This window comes from Pseudorca crassidens, chromosome 3 (assembly GCF_039906515.1).
Source record: "Pseudorca crassidens isolate mPseCra1 chromosome 3, mPseCra1.hap1, whole genome shotgun sequence".
NCBI lineage: Eukaryota > Metazoa > Chordata > Mammalia > Artiodactyla > Delphinidae > Pseudorca > Pseudorca crassidens.
This window is the reverse complement of record NC_090298.1, coordinates 117,961,689-117,982,832: the sequence shown is the minus strand read 5'-3', so window position 1 is coordinate 117,982,832 and position 21,144 is coordinate 117,961,689. Positions and strand designations below refer to the sequence as shown.

Below are 21,144 nucleotides of genomic sequence, written 5' to 3'. Positions count from 1 at the left end.
CACCACAACTGAAGTTACTTCCTCCACTGAAGTCTTGAACCCCTCAAAGTCATGAGGGTTGAAATCAATTTCTTCCAAACTCTTTAATATTGATATTTTGATCTCTTCCCATGAATCATGAAATTCTAATGGCATCCAGAATGGTGAATCTGTTCCAAAAGGTTTTCAGTTTCCTTTGCCCAGATCCATTAGAGAAATCACTATCTTTGGCAGCCAAAGCCTTATGATATTTATTTCTTAAATAGTAAGACTTGAAAGTCAAAATGATTCCTTGATCCATGGGCTGCAGAATGGATGTTGTGTTAGCAGGCATGAAAACAACATTAATCTGGTTGTACATCTCCATCAGAGCTCTTGGGTGACCAGATGCATTGTCGATGAGCAGTAATATTTTGAAAGGAATCTTTTTCTGAGCACTAGATCTCAACAGTGGGCTTAAAATACTCAGTAAACTATGTTGTAAACAAGTGTGCTGTTACCCAGGCTTTGTTGTTCAGTTTAAAGAGCACAGGCGGAGTAGCTTTAGCATAATTCTTAAGGGCCCTAGGATTTTCGTAATGGTCAATAAGCATTGGCTTCAACTTAAAGTCACCAGCGGCATTAGCCCCTAACAAAAGAGTCAGCCTGTCCTTTGAAACTTTGAAGCAAGGCGCCTACTTCTACTCTCTAGCTATGAAAGCCCTATATGGCATCTTCTTCCATATTAAGACTATTTCATTGACATTGAAAATCTGTGATATAGTGTAGCCAACTTCATGAATTATCTTAACTAGATCTTCCTGATAACTTGCTGCAGCTTCTACATCAGAACCTGCTTCACCTTGCACTTTCACATCCTAGAGACAGCTTCTTTCCTTAAACCTCATGAACCAGCCTCTGCTAGCTTCAAATTTTTCTTCTACTTCTTCCTCACTTCTCTCAGCCTTCATAGAATTGAAGAGAGTTGGGGCCTTGTTCTGTATTAAGCTTTGTCTTAAAGCAATGTTGTATCTGGTTTGATGTTCTATCCAGGTCACTAAAACCTTCTCCATATCAGTAATAAGGCTGTTTCACTTTATCATTCATGTGTTCTCTGGAGTAGCACTCTTAATTTCCTTCAAGAACTTGTCCTTTGCGTTCACACTTGGCTGTTTGGTGCCGGAGGCCTAGCTTTCAGCTTGTCTTGGCTTTCAGCATGCCTTTTTCACTAAGTTTAATCATTTCTGTCTTTTGATTTAAGGTGAGAGACATGTGACTCTTCCTTTCACTTGAACACTTAAGGCAAATTGTAGGATTATTAACTGGCCTATTTTCTTAAAAAAATTTTTTTAATTAATTTATTTTATTTTTGGCTGAGTTGGGTCTTCATTGCTGCGTGAGGGCTTTCTCTAGTTGCGGCGAGCCGGGGCTACTCTTCGTTGAGGTACACGGGCTTCTCAGGCTTCTCGTGTGGTGGCTTCTCTTGTTGTGGAGCAGGGCTCTAGGCACGTGGGTTTCAGTAGTTGTGGCTTGCGGGCTCTAGAGCGCAGGCTTAGTAGTTGTGGCACACAGGCTTAGTTGCTTCGTGGCATGTGGGATCCTCCCAGACCAGGGATCAAACCCGTGTCCCCTGCATTGGCAGGTGGATTCTTAACCACTGCGCCACCAGGGAAGTCCCTTAACTGGCCTATTTTCAATATTGTTGTGTCTCAGGGAATAGGGAGGCCCAAGGAGAGGGAAAAAGATGGGGAACATCTAGTTGGTAGAGCAGTCAGAACACACATTTATCTATTAAGTTCACTGTCTTATATGGGTATAGTTCATGGTGCCCCCCCAAACAATTACAATAGTAACATCAAAGATCACTGATCACAGATCACCATTATATTTGTTTTATTATAACAAATATAATAAAATGAAAAGTTTGAAATATTGTGAGAATTACCAAAATGTGACACAGAGACGTAAAGTGAGCAAATGCTTTGGAAAAATGGTGTCGATAGATATGCTCATTGCAGGGCTTTGAATTTGTAAAAACTTTCAGTTTGTAAAAACACACAATATCTGCAAAATGCAATAAAGTGCAATAAAATGAGGTATGCCTGTGTATGGTGTTTGAAACCATGAGATCTCTACGAGAACCAAGCAAAAGTGTGTCAAATAAGAATAGAAGAGGCTTAGCACAGAACTCTCAGAAACATCTTCATTTAAAGGAGAGGTAAGGAAGCATTTTTTTTTTTTTTTTTTTTTTGCAGTACGTGGGCCTCTCACTGTTGTGGCCTCTCCCGTTGAGGAGCACAGGCTCCGGACGCGCAGGCTCAGCGGCCATGGCCCACGGGCCCAGGCGCTCCGCGGCATGTGGGATCTTCCTGGACCGGGGCACGAACCCGTGTCCCCTGCATCGGCAGGCGGACTCTCAACCACTGCGCCACCAGGGAAGCCCAGGAAGCATTTTTTAAAAAAAGACAAGGAAGATGCAGAGTTCAGAATCATCAAACTAAAAGCAAATAGCATTTCAAGGAGATGAGGAAGATCAACAGTAGCAAATCCTTCAGAAAACTCAAGAAAAATAAGTATTAAAATGGTCCATTGGATTTAAGAAGATGGTCATTGTGGAGGAGTCTGATAGATGTCTGCCAAAATCTGTTCTCCTTTTCTATATAGTAATAGAACTGTACCCAGGCACATGGTGACTCAGCCTTCCTTGTAGTTAGGTGTGGCTAATTAAGTTCTCACAGATTGTGAACAGAATTTTTATTTGTTACCTCTGGGTCTGGAATGGAAGACATCTGTATGTGTCTCTTCCCTCCTAGCCAGCTAGAACCCAGATGTGGCAGTGACCCAGCTACAAGTCATATAGATTATACACTGAAACAGGGAATGTAAGAGGAATTACTTGGAACAAATTTTGGTTCCAGAAGGACCATGAGGAGCAAAGCGGCCCTATCTACCCAATCATTTACATTGTGGCTGGTACAAGAAAGAGATACATACTTTTACAAGCCACTGTGTAGTTGTGCTGCTCTATTTCAGTAGTGTAACCTTACCTAACTTATACACAAATCTTTGATGAGCTTTACAATAGCAGTTTTCAGTAGAGTGGTTGTGATAAAAATTAGATTTCACTGGGATGAAAAGTGAGAGGGATAACGAAATAAAAATGTCAATCCTTTTGAGAAATTTAGCTGCAAAAGAAAGAAGTAGATTGGTATCTGGAGGAGAATTTAGACTCAGGAGGGTTTTTTAAGCCTAGAGAAATGTTTTTAAATGCTAATTTGCAGTATTGAGTAAAGAGGCAGAAAATTAAGATACACAAGAAAGGATGTAATCAATGTGAAGCCCCTAGAAAGTGGTCAAAATAGGATCCAGGGATCCTATATATGAAGGGATTGGACTTAGGTGGAAGGGACCTCAGCAGAGGAAATTTTCCAAGTACATATGCTATCAAGAGTATAGGTTTGGGGACAGGAAATTGAGATAATTCCCATCTGATGGATTCTGTTTTCTCTTTAAGGTATTAAGCAAGTTCGTCTGCTAAAAGGGGTGTGTAAGTAGTAGGGTGAGTAGTTTAAGGTAAGATAAGTAGGTTTGAAGTAGTTGTTATGGAGAATAAAAGAGAAAGCTGATTAGGAAAATACAAAAAGATATCTTGATCTTGAAAGCCCAATTAAGTTTGGGTGTGATAAACTTAGTGGCAATAGTATTGGTAATTTTCTAAGTTTGTCTTATAGAGTGCAGCATCCCGGGTGTAAGAGAAAAGAGATAACTATATTCATCTCACGTGGAGTTTCATCAGGTGGTGAAGGAAATCCTAGAGTGAAGGCAAGTTGAACAAGAGAATTGAGAATATGAGCATGAAGTGATTGGGAGTGCTAAACAGGGAGTCAGCTGGATGGGAAGGAAATTACAACAGGAGGGGGTTGATAGGTGGTAGTAGCATCATGGAATGGAGGTCATGACAAGGTCAAAGACAAGATGTGATAGGAGTAGCAAGATGAGAGGGCTAAAGGCATAGAAGGTTGTGTTCTCAGAGGGAGAGATCTGAAACCATATTTCATAGAAAGAACAGTTCTGGGTAGTGAAAAAGTACAGCATGTAGCCAAGGCACTAATGACAACTGGAAGAGAGGACTGAGAGGCCATGTTAGATTAATCAGTGGATGCAGGAATGCAGTGGTAGGATAGGGACTTGAAGTAGAAAGGAAATGAGGAAAACAATGTGTTTGTAAGTGAAAATGTCCTTATGTCCTTTCTTTCCCATACTCTTGGCAAATTCCAACCTAAAGTGTTATTTTGTTCTTATTGGTAAGGGTTTTCAAGAAAATCATTTCTGGGAGGCTGAGCAGTCTCTTGCATCTCCGTTTTGTAAGTGACCTCTTCCCATTGGACAACTTATAGTCCTTTAATATAAAATTGGCTGATACAGTTGGATTCCTATGCACTGGTTTATATTTAACTATAAATAAGGTATCTGAAGCATAAGAGCAAAATCTATTTTTAGCAATACATTGTAAGATAACTGGTTGGTTTACTTATATCTGGGCATCTGAGCTCCTGAAGGCCTGGCCTCTCTCCATTAGAGTCAGGAAACACATAGTTCTTTCCAGAAATAGGCAAGTCCTCCTGTTCAGATAGCTGGAAAAACTCTAAGCAAGAGGACAAGTACCTCGTCCTTTTCTCTGTTAGATTTTCTGCCTGAGCTGTTTAAACTGCTCTTTCCCCTTCCCCCATTATAGATGAGAGAGACCAAGCTTACTGGGGAAACAAGCTGCTAGAACACTCCCACCTTGGTTGTTGACAGCTATAACTGTATATCTCTTTAAGCTAGTAGTCCTCCATCTTTTCCCCACTAAGAACAGTAAACACAGGAGGTAACCTTAATACTTAATTTTGATTAATTAATATGAGTTTTTGTTCTCTATGTAAGGAAGCTTTCATTTAGGGAAGAAGAACTTACTCCAAGTTCCACTTCTGAAAATAGAAAATTAGAATTTAGTTAGCCTGCATGGAGGGACTTTTGTTCCCTCCATTTTTCTTGAATTCAAAGAGTAATTAATCAGTCCACACAGTTCAAAAGAACTGGTGGTGAAATTTTAGCATTCAAGGGCTGTAAACATTAGATTATTTTGGATATGTTAGAGCAAGAGGTTTGACTTCCAGGCATCATTAACTAATACCCAGCCCCTCTATAATGTTAAGATTAGAATATCTTCAAGAGGCAGTGCGTGGCATTGACTCCAGTCTGTGGTCCCACCTCAGGCATAAAAGCAATCATTTTACTCACCCTCATGCACCTCCTCTTTCTCATGCCTACTCTCTCTCTCTCACACACACTTCCTTTCCTTCTATACCCTTACTCATTTTGCTCATCTACATTTTCCTTCCACAACACACAGACTTTAGACTTTTTGATGAAATTCATTGGAAAGATCCTCCCCCAACAATGAAGGCTTTCTCTTCTGTAATATAGTCAGGTTACTAAAGGCAAGAGTGGTTGGTTGGTGCTTGTACAGCATGAAACAAAACTTCCTCCTACAATGACTTGAAAAAAGTTCGAAAATTAGAATGTTAAAGGACTATCTTTTCATACTTTTCAGCACTCTACAAATATCTGAGAAAAGTGGTTTTGAAACTTTGGATTGCTACCCATTAGTAGGTCATGAAATCAATTTAGTGGATCATGACCACATTTGAAAATTAAACAGAATGTGATAATACAGGCAATTTCAGATTGTATCACAAAAAAGCTAAGCACTGTTCACAAAACATTTCTTTCATATAAAACATGTATGTTACATAATATATTCAATATAATTTTTCAGTTGCCTGTGATTTTTTAAAGTTTGAAAATTAGTGCCCAGTGTATATATATTAAATTCTGGGATAACACAGGAGGCAAAAAATTATACACATTAGCAAACAAGTCCACTCTACAATAAACAAATGATTACTTGGGAGCCTGTATTCAACTAGGTTGCATCATACCTTTGTAACATTAATGAGACATCTGGAAAATTATAACTTCATATTCCAGTATTCTGTGGGTGACCACAATATTAATGTGTCTTCAGAATAACCCTCCAGGATGAGTAAAGAAGAGACACTAAGAAAATTGCCTTCTGCCCCATTCTAACAAGGTGTTTATGATTGTATCATAGGACATGATTTTTCAGGTATATTTTCAGCAGTAATAAACATTTTAAAATGTTAACTAAAAGAGTGGTGAATTTAAAGAAAGAATGACATTTCTGAATAGCAACCATTATTCAACCACAAGAAAAACCGCAAGAAAGAAAGAAAATGAAGAAATACTTGAACCCTTGAAATACTTTGAAAGTGGTCTGCTTTATTTTATCATAAGCATAATTGTGAATGAAAGTTCAACTGGAGAGAGGGCCATGAGCAAAAACTGATTTGGTCTTATTATTTAAGGAGGCAAATTAATTACAAATTAAGACCTCCTTGGTTAGAGAATAAATTGCTATCTAACTACAACCACAGGTAAAGATAAACATTCACTTAAAAGTAAAGGTGGGTAGAACATGCGAAAATATAAAACTAACATCAGTAAAACTTCAAACACACACATTTTGGGGGAAATAATGTTGGTATGGAAGTGCCACAAAACAACATACCTATGAGATATAAAAGTTAATTATGGTCACTGAATATTGAACCCAAAGCTGTTGTAGAAGGTACGATTTTCTTCTGTTTCCTTCCCAGGGCATTGGGGCGGGAGGTTGGGGAGAATCGGCTTCAAGAATTTGAAGTCATTACTCTCAGAGCCTCCCGTCAGACACACCTCGTACTGGTAGCTCTGGGACAGGGTCCCCGTGCCGCTGACGTCCACCAGGTGGCCCGGAAAGGGGCCCTCGGGCACCGAGCAGCGACCCACCGAGGCCGCCCCGCCCCTCCTGCACAGCCGCACCGCGACGAACACCAGCACCGAGAAGACGAAGAGCGACGACACCGACGCCAAGGCGACCACCAGGTAGACGGTGAGCGGGGCGGCTGGGGCCATGTTCGCCGCTTCCGCTTCCGGGGCCGGCAGGTAGGGCTGCGAGAAGCCGTCCACCAGCAGCACGTGCAGCGTGACGCTGGCCGAGAGCGGCGGCTCGCCGTTGTCCTTGACCTGCACCAGCAGCCTGTGCTTGGCCGCGTCGCGCTCGCTCAGCAGCCGGGCCGTGCGCACCTCGCCGTTGTGCGCCCACACGCCGAACAGCCCGGGCTCCGTGGCCTTGAGCAGCTGGTACGACAGCCAGGCGTTCTGGCCCGAGTCGCCGTCCACCGCCACCACCTTGGTCACCAGGTAGCCCGCCTCGGCCGCCCTGGGCACCAGCTCGGTGCAGGGCGCCGAGGCGTTCTGCAGCGGGTAAAGCACGAAGGGCGCGTTGTCGTTGTCGTCCACTACGAGCACGCGCACCAGCGCCTGGCTGCTGAGCGCGGGCGAGCCGCGGTCGGCGGCGCCCACGCGGAACTCGAACGCCCGCAGGGCCTCGTAGTCCAGGGACCTCAGGGCGAACAGGTGGCCGTTGTCCGGGTTGATGGACACCAGGGAGGCCAGGGGCACGTGCGCGTCGAGGGGCGGCAGCAGCGAATAGGTGACCTGGGCGTTGGCGCCCGCGTCTCTGTCTGTGGCGCGGACGCTGCCGATGTGCAGGGCGGGACTGTTGTTCTCGCGGACGGACAGGGTGTAGGAGGTCTGGTTGAAGGCGGGGGCGTTGTCGTTGACGTCGGACACCAGCACGGTTATGTTGTGCTCGGTTTTCAGCCTGGGGGTTCCCATATCTGTGACGGTGATGGTGATATTGTACTCGGCTCTTTCTTCTCTATCTAGTGTTTTCTGGGTTACTAAGGTGTAAAAGTTCTTGACTGACGGTTTTAGAAGAAAAGGAAGGTCATCCTGGATGGAGGAAATAGTTTTCCCATTGTCCCCAGAGTCAGGATCTGAAACACTGAAAACAGCAACTACAATGTCAGGGGAGTTCTCTGGGATGGGAGTGGTGAGTGCAGACACTGTCACTTCTGGAGGATTGTCATTCACATCCACTACTTGCAGGAGAAGAGTGCATTTTCCTGAAAGACCTCCCCCATCAGTGGCCTTGATGTCTACTTCATAAGACAGAACTGTTTCAAAATCAACTTTTTTTCTCAGTCGAATTTCACCTGTCATAGGATTTACCTCCAAAGTTTTACTAATATCTTCTGAAGGCTGAAAGAATGCGTATGATATTTTCCCATAGACTCCACTGTCTACATCGCTGGCAGAGACAGTGACAACCAGGGAGCCTACGGGGCTGTCTTCGGGAATATGCACCTTGTAGAGGGACTGCTCAAACTCAGGGGCGTTATCGTTAGTGTCCACCACTTCAATGCGCACCTGGGCTGTTCCATACCGAGGCGGAGAGCCGCCATCCAGCGCTGTCAGGGTTAATGAGATTTCAGGCTCCTCCTCCCGATCCAGCTCTTTGTCCAACACCAGCTCAGGGTATTTTCTGCCATCGCTGCGATTTTGGGTTAGAACCCGGAAATGGGAGTTGGGGCTGATTTTATAGTTCTGAACATTGTTGCTGCCTACATCCAAGTCCAGAGCATTACTCAGAGGGAATGAAATTCCTATAGGACTGTTTTCCGGTATTTTTAGAAACATTTCTCTTTCAGTGAACACGGGGGAATGGTCATTTATGTCTTTCACTCTCAGTTCTGCCTGAAATATCTCTAACGGTTTTTCCATTAATACTTGGAAATGTAGTATGCAAGGCTCACTCGGACCGCATAGCTTCTCTCGATCTAGTTTGTCATTTATGAGCAAATCCCCAGTCTGAACCTTGAGCTGCAAATGCTCTTTGTTCCACTGGGAAATGATCCGGGCACCGCGGGTGGACATCTCTGTCAACCCCAGCCCCAGGTCTTTTCCTACATTTGCCACAACGGAGCCTCTTTCTGTTTCTTCCACTACTGAATAGGGCCCCAACTCTGCGCTCGCCCCATACATGCTCAGCAAAACAAAGAAAACTAGGACTTGCCTTTGTCTCGGATTGTGCATCCATCCAATCTCCATTGCTCTTTCCTGAAAACTGAGTTCGCAGGAGCTTCATATATGCCCAGGATCCTGGTAGTCCGGTCCTGCAGTATAGCAGGTCAAAACTATGTCTCTAAATACAGTTTTAAAGAGGTTTCACGCACATTGTGCTCTGACTGAGAAAGCTGTTCTTCAGCTTCCAGGCAGTGTGAAACTGGCTGGATCCTGGAGCTACGTCTGCAATTCTGTTTCTCACCACCTTAACCTGCAGCGCCACCATGCGTTCTTACTATGTCTTATCTTTTCTGGTTTAACGTTGGATGCAAAATTCTCCTAAATGTAACACATAGGCTGTGTCAACCGTGTTCTGTAATATGAAACACTTAGTTCTATTTTCTTGTGGTTTTTATGAGTTCAGAGAGAGCTGTGTTGTTACACAGGAAGAGTACTAAGAGCAAACTTTCATTATGTTGACTGTTTAAAGCTGTTCAGGGTGAATAATTAAATAAAATAATTTAATTAACATTTAAGCTGAGAAGAATATAAATTTAGAAGCAAAATATTTCTGAAATAATATGGGAACAGTTTCACAAGTACATTATTTTCATGGTACATGTTATAGAATTACAGATGAGTGGACACTGCAAAATTGCAATCAGTGATGGTTCTAAAGAGAGTATTTTATCAACGCCTTATTAAAGAGTAGATTACTTCCTCTTCTTTCCAACACCTAAGCCTGAGGACATGTGTTTTTGAAACTTTCAAATTATTGGAAAGTTATTTCCCAAAAAGGCAGTCTAAGGGTTATTAGGCCTGCCATGTTTTGGGATTTTTTTTATCATGACAAGAATAATTTCTGTTTTATTCCTTTTAAAAGACAGGTTTAATGAGATGTAATTCACATACCATACAATTCACTCGTTTAAAGTCTACAATTCAGTGACTTTTAGTATATTCACAGAGTAGTGCATCCATCACCACAGGCAATTTTAGAACATTTTCATCATCTAAAAAAACCCCAAAATACTCTTTAGTTCAGATTTTCCATTTTTAAAATTTAAATTGAATTCCAGTAAAGAGTCATAATGTTTTTATAAATCCAGTGTTTTTGTTAACAATCTGTAGAACAATTTTTGATAAATACCTTGTCTGGGGTTAAAGCATTCAATCAATGGGGTCTAAACTTCTGTTATAAAGGTCTTTGTATGCCTTCCTTTGGCCACAGGTCGTCCTGCTAGACCAGATAATTTTCTTCCAAGCTACCTGCGGTAGGCAGAATAATGGCCACCCACCGAAAGATGTTCATGCCCTAATTCCCCAAATCTGTAAATATGTTATCTTACATGGCAAAAGAGAATTCACAGATATAAGTAAATTAAGGACCTTGTCGGGGGTAGGTTATCCTGGATTATCTGGGAGGGACAGAACCTTTCCTGGCTATGGTCAGAGGGGTGATTACACCCCTCTGTGATTACAGAAGAAGTGGACTAAGAGAAACAATGTTGCTGCCTTTGAAGATGGATGAAAGGGGCCATGAGTCAAGTACTGTAGGCAGCATCTAGAAGCTGGAGAAGAGAAAGAAATAGATTCTCCTCTAGAGCCACCAGAAGAGAATGCACCCCTGGTGACATCTTGAATGTAACCCAGTCATACCCATATCAGACATCACATCTACAGAACTATACAGTAGTGCATTTTTATTGTTTTAAGCAACCAAGTTTGTGATAATTTTTAATAGTAGAAATAGAAAATGAATACATAAGCATGAAATTGCATGCACCCAGCATCTGAGTCAACAAAAATTCATCACTCTACAAAATTGGATTATCACAGCAAATGCTGAAGAATGTCTGATTCGGCTCTTGTGAACCATCCTTTCAGAATAAAGTCATTTATGACCCTCTAAATCTTTTTTCGGCATAATTTTTAAGAGGCGTTGTCAAAGACATATGGTTAGTTTTAATAGAAAATAACTGGAGCCTATCTTTATTTCTATTTAATTTCCAGAATCTCTAAATTATTTAGTGATAAAAATTCCTCCACATCATTGCCTATACTTTTCTGAAATTAGTTATTTCATTTAGAGCTAATACTAGAATAGCAACTGCTTTCAAAGAAATAGTGCGCTAAAATGAATACAGTATATTTAATTTGAATAAGGGACTTACAGAATGTATATAATAAACTTTCAAAAAAAAGAGAAAATATATATTAGGACTGACAGAAAAAGACTGAAGGAATAGTACAAAAAAACTCAAGAAATAAAACCATAGGGTAATTCTACTCCCTGTTTAGGGCCTTCATTTCTGCAATTATGAATGTGATATGTTGAGAAGGTACAGGAAGGTAATCAGGCTGATAAGATCATGATGAAGGTCAATTGTGGTACCTGACCCAGCTTACTTAGGTCAGTGCTTCTGTAAGAACTTTGGGTTTATTGGTCCAGAGCAGTGTGATCTCTGGTATAGAAACAAAATCAAGCTACAGACTAAAAGTTACATTTCTATATAGGAGTTCAATTCATGCAATAGAAGGATTTCACTTCCTTGGTTAGGAAGACAATGCCACCAGTTAATGCCTGCTGTGATAGCGTACTGGTTAAGAACTGGAATATTCCATTCAAGTAGACTTAGAATATATTCCAAATTTTTCCTTTTATTACTTCAGAATTGTGAACAAGTAAAAGAGGAAATAACATGCCAACTTCCTTAGGGTTTGGCAGAGGATTAAAAAGATAATGGGGCTTCCCTGGTGGCGCAGTGGTTAAAAATCTGCCTGCCAATGCAGGGGACATGGGTTCGAGCCCTGGTCTGGGAAGATCCCACATGCCGCGGAGCTACTAAGCCCATGAGCCACAACTACTGAGCCTGCGCGTCTGGAGCCTGTGCTCCACAACGGGAGAGGCCATGACAGTGAGAGGCCCGCGCACCGTGATGAAGAGCGGCCCCCGCTCGCCGCAACTGGAGAAAGCCCTTGCACAGAAACGAAGACCCAACACTGCCAAAAATAAATTAATTAATTAAAAAAAAAGATAATGAATGTAAAGCACTCTGTACTCTTAAGTAAATTAGAAATCAAGGAAAACTTGACAAAGATCAATTAGATCAAACTACACACTTAAGATCTGTCCATTTTACCGTATTATATAACATTTTAACAAAAAGTCTTACTGTGAAAGCATTAGGATTGGATTCCACTGGAGGTAGCACAAAACTAAAATGATGGTGGCTTAAATGAGATAAAAGTTCCTTTATTTCTTATGTAGAAAAAGCTCAGAAGTGAGCAATCCAGGGATGACATGGTAACTGTGATTATCAGGGGTCCTCATCTCTTTAAAGTTTATTCTATACTGACTGTCTTGGTCCATTATTTCCATCCTTAGTGTTGCTTTATGGCTCAATATGACTGTGTTCCAACCAAGACTCCCACATTCCAAGCAGCAAGAAGCAGGTAGAGAAGGACAAAAAGGGACCCCTTCCTAGATGAGTCACCTCCCTTTTAATGGCCTTCTTGGAAGTCTCTAACGACATTTGCATATACATGTAGTCAAATGTCCCGTTTTAGCTGCCAAGGAGCCTGGGAAAACATTCTTTTGACTAAGCACACTAATGCTCTAAATGAAATTTGGAGTGTGTTACCAAAGAAGAAAACATGAATGGAGATTGGATAGCTACTGCATTTTCTGTCACAATATGACCAATGTTTCTCAAGTGGGAAAAGCCAATTTCCTTCTATGCCCTTTCATCACACTGGATAAACACAGTGTAGCTTCTTCTCCCCTTTTACACCAGGGAAACTAAATGGAAAGCAATTACAATAACTATATTAAAACTAACACTGGTATATTAATGAATATACAATTAATAGGAGAAAATAAGAATAAAGTGCTATGAGAGCAGAATAAAGTAAGAGCCAAATTCTCACTGTACCAGTTCTCTCTCCTTCCTGATTGGGCATGCTTCAGTGTGTTAGTGCAGTACTGCTCTTATGTACTTAATGGTTTAAAAACTAATAAGAAAAACTCAAGGAAATATAACTGATTATATAGAATTAATTTCCCACTGTTTTTTTTCATAACACATTTCTAAGCTATGCCAGAAAGAACCTGTACATTTACTGACTTCAACAGTGTTTTGAGAGGCAAGATTTAGGACCATTAATCTTCTTACAGTAATGAAGAAAAGATAGCTTTCTTTAAAACAAAATTTGCAAGCAAGTTTAATGTAGTTTAAAAGTTCATGATAGGTTGCCAGAAAAACCATCACCTTGAAGTATCATCAATTTAAAATATATGGAACGTGAAACACAATTGCTGTCACTGAATACTGAAACCAAAATCTTTCCTAAAGTTGGGGGTTTCTTCTATATCTGGGCCAGGGGAATGGCCCTGAAAATTGGTCACAATTGGTTTCAGAAAGTTGAACTCGCTGGTCCCAGAGCCCCCCTTCAGACACACCTCGTACTGGTAGCTCTGGGACAGGGTCCCCGTGCCGCTGACGTCCACCAGGTGGCCCGGAAAGTGGCCCTCGGGCACCGAGCAGCGACCCACCGAGGCCGCCCCGCCCCTCCTGCACAGCCGCACCGCGACGAACACCAGAACCGAGAAGACGAAGAGCGACGACACCGACGCCAAGGCCACCACCAGGTAGACGGTGAGCGGGGCGGCTGGGGCCGCGTCCGCCGCTTCCGCTTCAGGGGCCGGCAGGTAGGGCTGCGAGAAGCCGTCCACCAGCAGCACGTGCAGCGTGACGCTGGCCGAGAGCGGCGGCTCGCCGTTGTCCTTGACCTGCACCACCAGCCTGTGCTTGGCCGCGTCGCGCTCGCTCAGCAGCCGGGCCGTGCGCACCTCGCCGTTGTGCGCCCACACGCCGAACAGCCCGGGCTCCGTGGCCTTGAGCAACTGGTACGACAGCCAGGCGTTCTGGCCCGAGTCGCCGTCCACCGCCACCACCTTAGTCACCAGGTAGCCCGCCTCGGCCGCCCTGGGCACCAGCTCGGTGCAGGGCGCCGAGGCGTTCTGCAGCGGGTACAGCACGAAGGGCGCGTTGTCGTTGTCGTCCACCACGAGCACGCGCACCAGCGCCTGGCTGCTGAGCGCGGGCGAGCCGCGGTCGGCGGCGCCCACGCGGAACTCGAACGCCCGCAGGGCCTCGTAGTCCAGGGACCTCAGGGCGAACAGGTGGCCGTTGTCCGGGTTGATGGACACCAGGGAGGCCAGGGGCACGTGCGCGTCGAGGGGCGGCAGCAGCGAGTAGGTGACCTGGGCGTTGGCGCCCGCGTCTCTGTCTGTGGCGCGGACGCTGCCGATGTGCAGGGCGGGGCTGTTGTTCTCGCGGACGGACAGGGTGTAGGAGGTCTGGGTGAAGGCGGGGGCATTGTCGTTGACGTCGGACACCAGCACGGTTATGTTGTGCTGGGTTTTCAGCCTGGGTGTCCCCAAGTCCGTGACGGTGATGGTGACGTTGTATTCTGCTCTGGTCTCTCTGTCTAGCGGTCTCTCTGTTACTAGGGTATAAAAGTTTTCCATGGAAGATTTAAGGAAAAAAGGTAGATCGTCCTGAATGTAGCAACTTATTTTCCCATTCTCTTCAGAATCAAGATCTGAAACACTGAAAACTGCAACCATAGTCTCAGGAGAGTTCTCGGGGATCTGCCTAGTAAGTGCAGACATGGTGACTTCTGGAGCATTGTCGTTCACATCCATGACTTGAGTCAGAACGGTGCATTTCCCAGAAAGACTTCCAGTATCTCTGGCCTCGATATTGACCTCATAAGACTGAGTTGTTTCGAAATCAAGTTGTTTTTTCAGTCGAATTTCTCCTGTCATGGCGTTGATCTCAAAGGTTTTGCTAATCTCTTCTGAAGCCTGGAAAAGTGAATAGGAAATCTCTCTATTGACTCCTATGTCTATATCCGTAGCAGAGACTTTGACAATCAGGTAGCCTATGGGACTGTCCTCGGGGATCTGTACCCTATAGAAAGGCGGCTCAAATTCAGGGGCATTATCGTTGATGTCCACGACTTCGATGGAGACCTGAGCGGTGCCAAACCGGGGTGGAGACCCGCCATCCTGAGCAGTGAGGGTTAACCTGAGCTCAGGTTCCTCCTCCCGATCCAGCACTTCGTCCAGCACAAGTTCCGGATATTTCCTGCCATCGCTGCGTTTGCGGGTGAGGACCCGGAAATAGGAGTTGGGACTGATGGTATAGTTTTCAATATTGTTTCGGCCTACATCCATGTCCTGAGCGTTCTTCAGAGGAAACTTAGTCCCAGGAGGACTGCTCTCTGATATTTTTAGCAACATATCTCTGTCCATGAACACCGGAGCATGGTCATTTATGTCTATTACCTGTAGCTCAGCTTGAAAAAACTCTAAGGGATTCTCTAGCAACACCTGGAAACGCAGCATACAGGGCTCTGTCTGACCACACAGTTCTTCGCGGTCCAGTTTCTCATTTAGCAGTAAATCCCCAGTCTCCTGATCGAGCTGCAGATACAGTTTGTTTCCTTTGGAAATGACCCTAGCTCCCCGCCTGGAAAGTTCCCCCTGCCCCAGACCCAGGTCTTTTGCTAAATTGGTTACAAAAGAGCTCCCTTCAGTTTCCTCCACCACAGAATAACGCCTAAATTCAGAGCCCGCCTGAGCTAAGCCCAAGAAGAAAAAGAAGAAAAAGACTTGCCTTTGTCTGCAAATGAGCTTCCTGACAACCTCCATTGTTCTTGCTCGGTATAGCCTCTGGCGAGGGTGGTTCCGCTGAGCTGTAAAGGCCTCAGTACGTTTCTGAGACTGTAGTTATTCCACAAGGTACTTCAGAAATATTCCAGTGAGTAGTCCTTTACAGAGGACCCAGTCCTCCTTCTGTGGCATCCAAGCTTCTCATGGGCTTCCAGGCTCTGCTGTTGAGTTTTGCCTGTTAATGGAGACGCAGCTGCGGTTCCGGTTTGTACCTTATCGTGCAGCGCCACCACGCGTCCTCAGAGAATCTTACATTTTCTGGGTTGAAAATGGATGCAATGTTCCCAGCTCTTTTTGTTTTGCTTTTTTAAATTTTGGCTGAGCCGCGTGGCTTGCGGGATCTCAGTTCCCCGACCAGAGACTGAAGCCGGGACCACCAGGGAACTCCCCAATGTTCCCAACTCTTGCCAGTACGTATCACCGAGCTATGTAAGGCTACAATACTGTTTTTACTATCTCTGAACCTTAAGGTTGAGGCAATTGTCTGAGGGCCATACAGGAGAAAAGATATTAGTAGAGACTACTTTCAATAATGCTAATTGCGTTTGTAGCAAAAAGAAAATATTTATGTAACAGTTTGCCTGAGAAGAAAGACTATATGCAGAAATTTAAATATATATATAATAACATAGAAAACTTTCAGAATTATATACTTTTATTGCCATGAACTATGGGAATAATTAGTAGCTGTGAACCTTGGACACGTTATTTAACCTCTGCCTCAGTTTTCTCATCTAAGGTGGAGATATTAATGGTACTTACTACATAGGGCTGCTGTGAGTTCCTCACCTTACAGATGGGGAAACTGAGGCAGAAAGATTAACCACACACACACACACACACACACACACACACACCAGGCATGTAATGTGATGCCATCAGGTAGCTCAGTTTGCATTAATCCATTGTCATGACTAAAAAAACCCCCAAGATTCACGTGGTAGAATAATTCATGAGCAGCATTATTTCAGAATGAAGTTATCATATCAAACGACGAAACCGGAAAGGCTGGAGAATCTTTCTAATACATGTATAATCTGTGATGGTAGTGATGATTCTGTATCTCAGAAGGGTGTCCTCGTCTCTTTTTACAGTGTCAATTTTTAAGAACCTTTTATTTTGAAAATTTTCAAACCCCATAATGAAGGAGAATAGTACGATGAACCCCCAGGTACTCAAAACTAGCTAGAACAATTATCAATATTTTGCTACAATTGTTTACCCTGTCTCCCCAACATTGTCACATCCCAAACTAAATTTTTACCCATAAAACTTCATTATAAATCTCTAACTTTTAAAGTCTTAAAAAACCCACTACAATGCCCTTACCACACCTAAGAAATTAAGTTAATATTGTTTAATATCCCATCTATATTCAGATTTTTCCAATTATTTCAAAGTCGTTATGATTGTTTGAATCAAGATTAAACAAGATCCACTATCCATTGCATTTGGTTGGTATGTCTTAATTTCTCTCATTGTGCAAGATTCCCTCCTCCCCTTTTCCATGCCATTAATTTGCTTGAAAAACTAAATAATTTTATCCCAACGCTATGGAAACAACTTAAGATTTTAATGCTGTGTGGTTCTTTTTTTTTTTGTCATTAGACTATATCCCATTAGTAATGCACAGTAATATTACTATTTTAAGAGTTATCAGCACTAGCTTATGATATATTCAGAATACAGCTCTGCAAAAATGATCTGGATAACTGTTAAAGAAAAAGCAGTTACAGATTATTATAACAAACAAAGCTTCTCCTTAACTCTCCAGAATCTTTAAGTAATTCAGTGATAATTTGTTTCTCTTTAATATTGCATATTTAAAAGTATTCTTTTTCTTATACTTTTCCGATTCAGCACTGAAGTATATTGAATAGAAACTTTAAAAAATAAACTTTCAAATTAAAGGAGAAAAACGTGTTAAAAAGGTAGGGACTACTGTAGGAAAATTACTGCAATGTGAGGAAAATAAACAAATGAAGCGATCAAAATTATGTAATATTTCTATTCATGGTCATTAATCTTTTCTATGAAATGAAGGTCGCATATTCAGATAACAAGGAGAAAGCACAGATTGATCTTTCATTTTGTTGTACTTGAGATGTGGATAGATCAGAGCTTTAAAAATAATAGTTGAATAATTGATACAGAAAAACTGGATTATTAGTTTATAAGAAAATAAAACCACAAATACATATCTGATTCTTTGCAAATACACGAAACACTGAACAGGAATATGAGTATGAAAAAAAGATTTCTCTTTAATTAGGGAGAAACTTGCCAGGTGATATCTAACAAGAGAAAACAGTATAGCATCACAGCAAGGCCCCAGAATCAGAAGATTTAGGAGAGATGCTTAGCTCTGCCATTAATTAGTTGGTGACCTTAGTGAACTCACTGAACGTCTATGAACATCTATTTGCTCATTTCTAAAATACCTCTCATCATAGAATTACTTCTAAAATTAAAAGTGGTAAAATAGTGTATGATGCATAGTAAGTGCTTTTTTTAAAAGTTAGGGTAGGTATACTTGTAGAGCACTCTAATCAACTTACAAAATAAAACTAGCAATAATATTTGAAGACAGTGAATTCCAATTTAAAAACATCTCAAATAAGATGTGTCATGTAATAGACTGCACACAAAGCATAATTGAGACAAAAGGTGACAGTAAACAATCCATGCTTTTTGGAGTGTTCTTAGGGCTGAAGCTGAATCCTTTTCTGTCAAGAAATTTATTCTATGACCCTAAGAATACTTGCAATAATGTGAAAGCACTCCTCTACAGGTAAATCGAGATAAATTTCTTAATAGGAATATATTTACAGATATAATACCGGCATTTATTTTTCATTCTTTATCAGAAACCGAAATCATTCTGATATGAGGGATATTCTTCCACTTTTCCTGCCTATGCTCTGGGATGTGAGATTGGTGATAATCGGCTTCAGGAACTTGAACTCGCTGGCCCAGTACCTCCCCGCAGACACACCTTATACTGGTAGCTCTGGGACAGGGTCACCGTGCCGCTGACGTCCACCAGGTGGCCCGGAAAGTGGCCCTCGGGCACCGAGCAGCGACCCACCGAGGCCGCCCCGCCCCTCCTGCACAGCCGCACCGCGACGAACACCAGCACCGAGAAGACGAAGAGCAACGACACCGACACCAAGGCGACCACCAGGTAGACGGTGAGAGGGGCGGCCGGGGCCGCGTCCACCGCTTACGCTTCCGGGGCCGGCAGGTAGGGCTGCGAGAAGCCGTCCACCAGCAGCACGTGCAGCGTGACGCTGGCCGAGAGCGGCGGCTCGCCGTTGTCCTTGACCAGCACCACCAGCCTGTGCTTGGCCGCGTCGCGGTCGCTCAGCAGCCGGGCCGTGCGCACCTCGCCGTTGTGCGCCCACACGCCGAACAGCCCGGGCTCCGTGGCCTTGAGCAGCTGGTACGACAGCCAGGCGTTCTGGCCCGAGTCGCCGTCCACCGCCACCACCTTGGTCACCAGGTAGCCCGCCTCGGCCGCCCTGGGCACCAGCTCGGTGCAGGGCGCCGAGGCGTTCTGCAGCGGGTAAAGCACGAAGGGCGCGTTGTCGTTGTCGTCCGCCACGAGCACGCGCACCAGCGCCTGGCTGCTGAGCGCTGGCGAGCCGTGGTCGGCGGCGCCCACGCGGAACTCGAACGCCCGCAGGGCCTCGTAGTCCCGGGACCTCAGGGCGAACAGGTGGCCGTTGTCCGGGTTGATGGACACCAGGGAGGCCAGGGGCACGTGCGCGTCGAGGGGCGGCAGCAGCGAGTAGGTGACCTGGGCGTTGGCGCCCGCGTCTCTGTCTGTGGCGCGGACGCTGCCGATGTGCAGGGCGGGGCTGTTGTTTTCGAGGACGGACAGGGCGTAGGAGGTCTGGGTGAAGGCGGGGGCGTTGTCGTTGACGTTGGACACCAGCATGGTTATGTTGTGCTCGGTTTTCAGCCTGGGGGTTCCCATGTCAGTGACGGTGATGGTGATGTACTCGGCTCTTTTCTCTCTGTCCAGAGAGCTATCGGTTACCAGGGTGTAGTAATTCTCTACAGGTGGCTTCAGGACGAAGGGGAGATTGTCTTGGATGGAGCACACCATCTTTGCATTGTTTCCTGAATCTCTGTCTCGAATCCTAAAAACAGCTATGACTGTCTCAGGTGAATTTTCTTTAATTGCTGTAGTAAGTGATGACATGAGTAGTTCTGGTGGATTGTCATTTATATCTGTTACCTGAACCACCATCGTACGTTTTCCAGAAAGTCCTCTGCCATCTTTGGCCTGAATAGTTAATGTATAAATTTGCATTGCCTCATAGTTCAATTCAGCTTTAAATGAAGATTGCCAGATGTTGGATTGATTTGAAACGTTTTGAGAATTCTTTCAGTAGCATAAAAAATGCATAAACTATTTCCCCGTTACTTCCGGTATCTAAATCTCTAGCTGACATGGTGACAACCAGAGAGACAACAAGGCTATCCTCAGGCACCTGCACCTTGTAGAGAGACTGTACAAATTCATGGGCGTTGTCATTGATGTCCAAAACCAGGATGCATACCAGGGCAGTTCCAGAGCTGGGTGGAGAGCCACCATCCTAGGCGGTGAGGAGTAAACTGAGCTCAGGCACCTCTTCTTGATCCAGTAGTCTATCCAGCACCAATTCAGGATAGATAATCCCCTCCCCACTATCATGGACATTAATGTGGAAATAGGCATTGGGGCTGATGGTGTAGTTTCTCAGGTTGTTTGTTCCAACATTTGAATCCTGTGCACTTTCTAGGAGAAATGCTGCCCCTGGAGTGGTAACTTCTAATATTTTCAAGGGAATCTCTCTATCTAGAAATACTGAAGAATGATCATTGATGTCTCTGACCCATAATTCAGCACGGAAAATCTGAATAGGTTTTTCCAGTAACAACTGGAAAGGCAGCACACAAGGCTCTGTGGGGCCACACAGGTCCTGTCAGTCTAATTTCTCATTTAGAAATAAATCACCAGTAAACGGATCGAGTAGTAAAAATCCTGTATTCTGGTCTGAAATGATTCTAGGTCCCCGGGCTAAGGATTCCCCCAACCCCGGGTCATTTGCTAGGTTGGCCAGAAAGGTGCCTTTTTCAGCTTCCTCTTCCACAAAATACAGTAGTGGTTCCCCACCAGCCCAAGACACTTGCAGAAATACACAAAGAAACAGTACTTGCCTTTGCTGCACAGCACGCTCCACTCTGGCCTCCATTCTTTGTTTAACCAGTCTTCAAAAAACACTTTTTCTCGGCCTCGAGCAATTCAGAAATGGCATCAGCTGAATCCTTAGAAATGAGCTGGATCATAGCAATGCTTGTGGGGAGGGATCCCCACTTTCTCCCAACACCTATTACCACGGCTTCCTTTCCTCGACTTTTCTAGTCTGGTCAGCTTTCCT

The 21,144-nt window shown here is 43.8% G+C and overlaps 3 protein-coding genes across 3 annotated transcripts; all 3 read right to left on the bottom strand.

Moving 5' to 3' along the window:
- Window positions 1–6,283: 6,283 nt before the first annotated feature.
- Window positions 6,284–10,516, bottom strand: LOC137221789 (protocadherin beta-16). Its single transcript, XM_067732010.1, has one exon. The coding sequence runs from the start codon at window positions 9,016–9,018 to the stop codon at window positions 6,619–6,621; it is 2,400 nt and encodes a 799-aa protein (XP_067588111.1). The 5' UTR covers window positions 9,019–10,516; the 3' UTR covers window positions 6,284–6,618.
- A 145-nt stretch (window positions 10,517–10,661) lies between these two features.
- On the bottom strand, window positions 10,662–15,918 carry LOC137221790 (protocadherin beta-8-like). Its single transcript, XM_067732011.1, has one exon. The coding sequence runs from the start codon at window positions 15,692–15,694 to the stop codon at window positions 13,295–13,297; it is 2,400 nt and encodes a 799-aa protein (XP_067588112.1). The 5' UTR covers window positions 15,695–15,918; the 3' UTR covers window positions 10,662–13,294.
- A 180-nt stretch (window positions 15,919–16,098) lies between these two features.
- LOC137221791 (protocadherin beta-7-like) lies at window positions 16,099–21,144 on the bottom strand. Its single transcript, XM_067732012.1, is given in 5 exon segments — window positions 16,099–18,623; window positions 18,625–18,686; window positions 18,689–20,059; window positions 20,062–20,121; window positions 20,124–21,144. Coding segments are annotated over 5 exon segments (2,373 nt in total). The 5' UTR covers window positions 20,959–21,144; the 3' UTR covers window positions 16,099–18,578.

Coding starts and splice junctions, on each gene's coding strand:
- LOC137221789 (XM_067732010.1), bottom strand. CDS start 9,018: ATGGAGATTGGATGGATGCACAATCCGAGACAAAGGCAAGTCCTAGTT.
- LOC137221790 (XM_067732011.1), bottom strand. CDS start 15,694: ATGGAGGTTGTCAGGAAGCTCATTTGCAGACAAAGGCAAGTCTTTTTC.